Source organism: Lipotes vexillifer, unplaced genomic scaffold, assembly GCF_000442215.2.
Source record: "Lipotes vexillifer unplaced genomic scaffold, Lipotes_vexillifer_v1.1 scaffold370, whole genome shotgun sequence".
In the NCBI taxonomy this organism is placed as follows: domain Eukaryota; kingdom Metazoa; phylum Chordata; class Mammalia; order Artiodactyla; family Lipotidae; genus Lipotes; species Lipotes vexillifer.
In genome coordinates this window covers 1,357,811-1,365,310 of record NW_006772699.1, presented here as the reverse complement: position 1 = coordinate 1,365,310, position 7,500 = coordinate 1,357,811, and the positions used below count along the sequence as shown (strand labels likewise).

At 54.4% G+C, this 7,500-nt stretch overlaps 1 protein-coding gene across 1 annotated transcript; it reads right to left on the bottom strand.

Annotated features, from left to right (window-relative positions):
- Nucleotides 1–5,909: 5,909 nt before the first annotated feature.
- Nucleotides 5,910–6,908, bottom strand: FBLL1 (fibrillarin like rRNA 2'-O-methyltransferase 1). Its single transcript, XM_007447823.1, has one exon. It carries the CDS (start codon nt 6,906–6,908, stop codon nt 5,910–5,912), a length of 999 nt encoding a protein of 332 aa, XP_007447885.1.
- Nucleotides 6,909–7,500: the final 592 nt, after the last annotated feature.

Genomic DNA, 7,500 nt, shown 5'->3' with positions numbered 1-7,500 from the left:
GGGGCCCCCCCCCCCTGCCAATGCAGGGGACACAGGCTCCAGCCCTGGCCAGGGAAGATCCCACATGCTGCGGAGCAACGAAGCCCGTGCGCCACAACTACTGAGCCTGCGCTCTAAAGCCTACGAGCCACAAATACTGAAGCCCGGGTGCCTAGAGCCCGTGCTCTGCAGCAAAGAGTAGCCCCCTCTCGCCGCCAACTAGAGAAAGCCCGCATGCAGCAACGAAGACCCAATGCTCCCAATAAATAAATTTTAAAAAAGAGAAAAAAAGCTCTCTAAAAAAAAAAAATCATGTGTGACTGATTTCTCAGGCCTGACCACAGGCGATTAGGAAGGCTTCAGACGGCACAGCTGGTGGGACTAGGAGAAGCTGCCCTCCACACCAGACCTGGGGCACAGCCGGCGCACTTCGGTTTCTGAAGGGGCTTGTGGTCAAGGATTCAGGGCCCTCGGCAGGTAAATTTACATTCCTACCCGTCACTCCACAGGGTGTGTGTGTGTGTGTGTGCGCTGTGTGTGTGTCTTTGTGTGTCTGTGTGTGTTTGATTGTGTGCGGCATGCAGGATCTTAGTTCCCCAACCAGGGAAACCCGTGCCCCCTGCAGGGGAAGCACAGAGTCTTACCACTAGACCACCAGGGAAGTCCTCCATAGGTTTTAATCTGAGGACCTCTGCCTCCTTGTGGGGGAGGGGAGAACCTTGAAGACTTTTCCACCCCCAGCCTTACCCGTTCGTCCCCTCACCAGCAAGGTCCGTAAAATGTTGGAGCCTTTGTTTCAAGGGTGCCTTCAGCAGTAAGACATCCCCAAGGAGCTCTGATCCCCCGACCCTCGGCTGGGGCACCTTTCCATGTGAGAATATGGAACAGGGGAGTTGGCGCGTTCTCCAGTTTTAGCCTTTTGCTTATGCCATCACAGTAAATGATTAAAGACTGAACTCTCATTTTCGGCTCCTTTGCTCTTGAGCTCCTCCCACACCTGCCAGCTCAGCTCTCTCTCCCAGCTCAGCTGAGCTCCTTACAAACAAGATCTGTGGGCAGCACTCAATCAGGGACCAAAGAGGCAGGAATACCAGTAACTTTGTCTTCAGTCACAGACTTCAACCCTCCTCCTCTTAGGAATCTCAGGGGGCATCCTGGGCTGTCCCAGAGACCCTGCAGAAAAGCTCAGCTGTCATCTTCCAGTCAGTCAAAGTACTGTCTTAAATCTGCCTTTCCCAATCAACAGCAAGAGTGGTATGGGGTTTTAAATAGTGGTGTCAGCCCTGGATGCACATTAGAATCACCTGGGGGACTTACCGAAAACACCAATGCCAGGCCTTCCGCCTAGAGCGTCTGGTTTTAATTTCACTGATTTAGAGAATGAATGCGTACAATTCTGCTCCAGGACACGCCAAATCTTCCATTCTCCAGCTCCATCACACCTTGGGGGATTCCTGTCACTTTCCTGAGCCTCAGCTTCCTCATCTGTGATATCAGGGAGGATAACACTTGCCTCCCAGGGGGTGTTGTGGGAATTAAGTGAAACAAGGTGTCTGGAGGCACCTGGAACATACTACGTGCACGGTAAATGTTGTCTCCCTCAGAACGTGAATCAAGAGGAATTTCCTGTGAGCCCATGGGCCAGGAAGACTACTTGGAAGAGTTAGACTGGCCTCCTTAAGGAGGAACACCGAGATTTGGTTGAGTGGACGGGCCAAGGGGCCACTCTCAGACCTGGTCAGCCAGGGCCCCTGCCCTGGGCCCCGCACTTACAGGGCTGCGCTCTGGCCTTCCTCTGCCTGCATCTTGCCCCATGGGGCAAGGAGTCCATACGGGCCGAGGGCCGTGCCCCCACGAGCCCACGCCATCACCTTCTAGATCCTGCACTGGGCACCGGGCGCCCAGTCTGAACAGCCCAAGTCCGCTTCCATCAATCTTCCCCAGGCCAGTCCTCCCAAGAAGGGATCACGCTCCCAGTTTACAACTCCAGTCCCAAGGGGCTTAAAGGAGGCTGTTTGAAGAGCAGGGGGTCGGATTTTGGATTTGAGGGCTGGGAGTCTACAGACATGCGTGTGAGCCCCTTCAGGAGGTGGGGCAGAACCAGGGGTGGGAAGAGAAAGGGGCAGGGCACTGGCCAGGGGTTTCACGTGCTCTCTCGCTCCAGGCCACACAGACATTTCCGGCAGCTCTGACACCAGTGTGCATTTTACAGCAAATGTTAACCTGAACATTTACGTTTCAGTATCTTCTGCTATGTTTGTTCCCGTTATTAATTTAAAAACACTTTTTGCAATCAAATAAACGCTTATCTCTATGCCAGGGACATCATAAGTGCTTGACAAATACGAGTGTTGCAGAGTCCAAACATACTCACTGCGGCTCCGGTATGGTTAAAGCATCTTGCTTGGTAGCAGGACTGCAGCTGGGAGGGAAATTGCCAGTTGAAAAGAAGTTGGTTTCTTCCGGTTTAAAACAGTCCCTTTTGTTTTCTTTTCCCTCCCCATTCTTCCTCCCCTTATCCCAAGGGGCATCTGGGTGGAGGAAGCTGAGGGACATCATGGTGAGGGTGAGGGTAGGCAGTAGGTGGGGTCTGTGTGTTCTTCCCACTGGTTCCTGCTGACTCTCTTTGAGTCAGGGTCCATCTCACCCTGCCTTTGAGCATCAGCCTCCAGCCTCACTGCACCTGCTGGGCTGGGCTCAACCGTGGCTCTTGTCAGGCTGCTGATTCTCTGAAACTCAGCAGCAAATTCCACCCAGCTGAACCAATTCCCAGGTTGAACCAATCCTCTTAGAAGCTCAACTAAGTTCCCTCCCCATCACTCCTCACCCCACCCACCGCCTGCTCCAACCCACGGCCTCTATGTTAACTGTTAATTCTCGGGTATTTTACACTGACAATAAGAGGAAAGTTGGCAGAAAGGGATAACACTAGGGGTTGCTTTCCCCAGTCACTTTCCAAAAGCCAGCAAGATGGGCATTTTAGCTGAAAGTTCCCACCCAGCCCTAGTGTTATGGGCTGAATTGTATTCGCCCAAATCAAAATGTTGAAGCTCTAACTCTCAAATATGACTGTATTTGGAGATAGGGCCTTTAAGGAGGTAATTAAGGTCCCGGGAGGTCATAAGGGTGGGGCTGTAATTTGAGAGGGCTGGAGTGCTTCTAAGAAGAGGATGAGACCAGCGATCTCTCTCTCTCCTCCCGTCTCTCTCAGTCTCTCTCTCTCTCCTTGTCCACGCAGAGAAAAGGCCATGTGTGGACCCAGGGAGAAGGCAGCCATTGACAAGCCAAGGAGAGAGGTTTCACCAGAAACCAACCCTGCTGGTACCTTGACCCTGGACTTCCAGGCTCCAGGACTGTGAGAAGGTAAATGTCTGTTGCCTAAGGCATGCAGACTGTGGTATTTTGTTAGGGTAGCTGCAGCAGTCTAAGATGCCTAGGGACCCCAATTTGATGCCTCTGGGAACCCAAGCAGGTCAGGTGCCCGGTGTCACTGCGACGTATGTCCTGAACCTCACTGCCCACTGGAATTACAGTCCCATACTTCCCCCACCCCATCTTCCAAAACCAGGTTTCAGCTTCCCTCCTATACTCCCTTAATCCTTATTCCTATGTTTCTCCTGGGACTTATCATGTTGTTCCATTGGCCCAGGAACCCATCTGCAGCTCAGAGACATTCTTCAGGAGGTTTTTTTCATGCCATGTCTCCATTGACGTTCCCACTTCAAGCAGCTTCAAACGTGGACTGTAAATTTTCTCTGTGTGTATGTGGGAATGCTCACACCAAGGAAAAGAGGCCAAGTTTCCCCTGCCATGTCCCAGATCTGGAGGGACAGACACCTTGTAAGGAGGCTCCAAGAGCTCCTTATTGAGACTGAGCAGCCTCTGAGGAAGGACTGGACCCTTTAAGATTCCAGAAGGAATCATCCTGTTCCCTGGGAGTCCATCCCCAGCCTCAGGGTTTCATCCCAGCAATGAATCAATTAGCCTAGGACTGGAGAGAGGGCTTTTCAAAGTAAGGGAGCCAGCATAGACCTCAGTGGAAAGGCCATAGATTTTGGAGTCAGACTCCTGTGGGTTTGGTTTCTGGCTGTGAGACTTACTGGGGGATCTTAAGCAAGTCATGTCATCTCTCCGAACTGCAGTTTCCTCCTCTGTTATATAGGAATAATGATCCTCGCTCTGCAGGGTTTTAATGAAGATCTCACATTGTTTGTGGAAATGCCTGGTTCGGGATTTTGCAGACATTTACTCCGTTCACCCTCTTCTTCCTGAGTCAGTCTGGCCAGCAAATCTGAACGGTAGCTCTCCCCCCGCATTGTATGGAATAGCTTTTGTGTGTGCATTGTGGGAAGGGGAGGGGAGGACTAGAAGCGACGGCTGCCCTTTAGAAATATGATTTATCTTCTTATTGTATGAAGGAAGTATGCCCTCAGAAAACGCAAACTAACCATAACCTCTATCCAAGCACATCTTCAGGAAGGTAGACCCACTCTCCAAATGACAGGTTAGGGAGCAAACATTCCCGGATGCAATGTTGATGACGTTGGCAATTGGCAATGGGGATTTCCTGAGTGGATGAGTGAATTAATAAATGAAAGGCCTTTTTGAGTCTTGGTTTTGGAACATTGCCAGCTCTCCTGGGATTGTTCACTCTCCTGCTCCCTTTGGGCTGCTTTTGAGAGCCAGAATTGAATGGACTGGGATTCAGGGCCTGCAGGAAATGCCCTTCAGAGACAGATACTTTCTGGGAGTCATTTTCCTGGTTATTTCTGAGACACTTGGTGATGCCACTTTGGGTGTGTTACCTTGTGGTGTGGGAATACTTTTTTTTTTTTTTTTTTGCGGTACGCGGGCCTCTCACTGTTGTGGCCTCTCCCATTGCGGAGCACAGCCTCCGGACGCACAGGCTCAGCGGCCATGGCTCACGGGCCCAGCCGCTCCGCGGCATGTGGGATCTTCCCGGACCGGGGCACGAACCTGTGTCCCCCTGCATCGGCAGGCGGACTCTCAACCACTGCGCCACCAGGGAAGCCCTGGGAATACTTTTTGAGGTGGACTCACATCCTACCTCCCTGACTTGTTTTGTTATTTTGAAATCTAAGAAAAGGGTGGCACAGGGAGACAGAGAAAGGACACAGAGGAGTCAGAGGGCCCTGCTCTGTGTGTGTGTCCTTGTGTTAGGACTTGTGGTCCGTTCAGCGTGGGCCACGTCGGGGAGAGGTAAGATCCCATTAGTGTACAGGAAATGGCAGTGAATTTAGAGGCGCAAAGACTGGCAGTTAAGTTCTACCTCCCTACTGGCTGTGCAACCAGTTTACCTTCAGAAGCTCTGTGGCTTCCCCTGTAAAAGGGTAATGGTAACAAAGCCATCTTGGGGCTGGTGTGCTGATTACACATACTAGGGAATGCAAAAGGACTTCCTTGAAGAGTAAAGTACTAAATGTATATTATGGTTAGGACTCTGGCTTGAAGTCAGACAGATTGGGTGTGTTAGACTATACTACTGTCCATCAATAGCCAATGCTACTCCCTGGAGTCAGGCTTGGTCACGTGACATGGTCAATGTGTAAGAAGTGTCCCCTCAGTTCCAAAGGGGATTTTATAAGCTCATTATTTTCCCAGCTCTCTTGCCCTGCCCCTGTGACGAGTGAAGAGGGGCCCCGAAGAGTCAGGACCCTGAGTGATTGGAGTAAGCACAGAACCCAGGCTGATCCTTGATGGACCCCTATCACCTGTTATCTTGGCTGTTTTAGAGTTTGGGGGATTTGGAGATTTGGGGATAACTGAGTCTGGCCTCACTGATACACACCTGGGTACTGTTTCTTTATGCCATTTAATAGAAAAGCGGTGCACAAAGAAAACACACATATAGTAACACTGAACACAGCACAGTCTTAGGCATTATCTCAGGGACAGCCCGAGCTGGGTTGCTACTTGTTGGCGCTCTTAGGAAGGGGCCGATAGACCCCGACGACCACAGCGTGGTCCCTCTCATAGGGCTCCAGGGTCAGCTGCTCTTGAGGCTTCAAATTCTCCTGCTGCAACTTCCTCACCTCAGAAGCAAACACCGCCTCGGCAGAGGCGGTGGAGTCGATGCAATTGGCCTTGATGGAAATGAGGAAGTGGCCCCCGTTGCGCAGGAAGGTGTGGGCATTCAGAGCCACGATGCGGGACTGGTCTGGCTGGGCCACATCGGCAAAGATCACGTCCACCATCCCAATGAGCATGCGGTACTTGAGGGGGTGCCGGGCGTCTTCGAGGACTGGGATGATGTTGGTTCTCTTCTTGGCCACGTTGACCAGATCGCGGCCGGCGCGGTGGGAGAACTCGACCGCGTAGACTAGGCCATCAGGGCCGATGATGTCGGAGACGTGGGAGACGGTGGTCCCCGAGGCGGCACCCAGGTAGAGCACTTTGGACTTGGGCTTGATGTGAATCTGGTCGACCCCGCCCAGTATGGCCGCGGCCAGCTTGGAGCGGAAGGGGTTCCACGTGCGGTACTCCTGTTTCACGCCGCCCTCGGTCACCGTGACCCGCCGCTCGCCGTACACCGACTGGCCGGGCACCATGTTCAGTGTGACCAGAGCGTCCTCCGCCCCGCGGTAGATGAAGACACCCTCGTGCCGGTGCGGTTCCACGGATACCGTGGTGACGCCCTTCCTGCGGCGGTTCTTGCTCTTGGCCACGCCACGCCGCTGTCCGCTGCCTCCGCGGTCCCTGCAGTCTCCGCCACCGCGCCCCCGGCCCCTGCCGCCTCCGAAGCCGCGAGTCCGCGCTCCGAAGCCGCCCTTGCCGCCCTGGCCGCCGCCATCGCCTCCCGCTCCTTTGCCCCCGCCTCCTCCTTTGCCCCCGCCTCCTCGCCCCCCGCCCCAGCAGCCACCCCCGCGGCCGCCAGACACCCCACCTCGCGCGCTCACCGCCGACTTCATGGCACGCCCCGGGCGCCCGCGGCGGGGGGCGGGGGGCGGGGGGGCTGGCGGCGGTTGTCAGGGGTTACCGGTGGCTCGGAGTGGTTGTCAGGGACCGCCGGTACCTGGGGGCGGTTGTCAGGGTCGCCGGTGGCTGAGAGATGTTGTCGGGGTCGCTGGTGGCTCCGGGGCGTTGGTCCTGACTCTGGACGAAGGTTAGCGGCAGCGGTTGCCTGCCGGGTTAGCCGCGGTGGGCGGCAGGGGCGAGGTGGGCGGCGGTGGGGACCAGCTCTACTGCAGTCCCCGCATCCTGGGAGCCGCCCTTTGACGCAGCGACGGGCGTGATTGCATCACACCCGCTATGGCGACCCTACAGCTCCGGAAGCCCCCGCTTCCCAGCACGCGCGCAGACGCAGCTTTCTCCCTTACCTCTTCCCCATCCTCTGCTTTCTCAGGGACCCCTGGCAGTTCTTCTTGGCAGGAGAGGGGGAGACAAACATCGCTTTCAGTACTTGCTGCGCCACTCTTTTGCTGTGTGGTCTCAGAAAGCTTACCTGACCTTCTCCGAGGGTCTTGTCTGAACTTGGGCAAGTTTCTCGACCTGTGTCTCATT

Excerpts from the sequence above, each read along its gene's own strand:
- FBLL1 (XM_007447823.1), bottom strand. The coding sequence starts at position 6,908 with ATGAAGTCGGCGGTGAGCGCGCGAGGTGGGGTGTCTGGCGGCCGCGGG.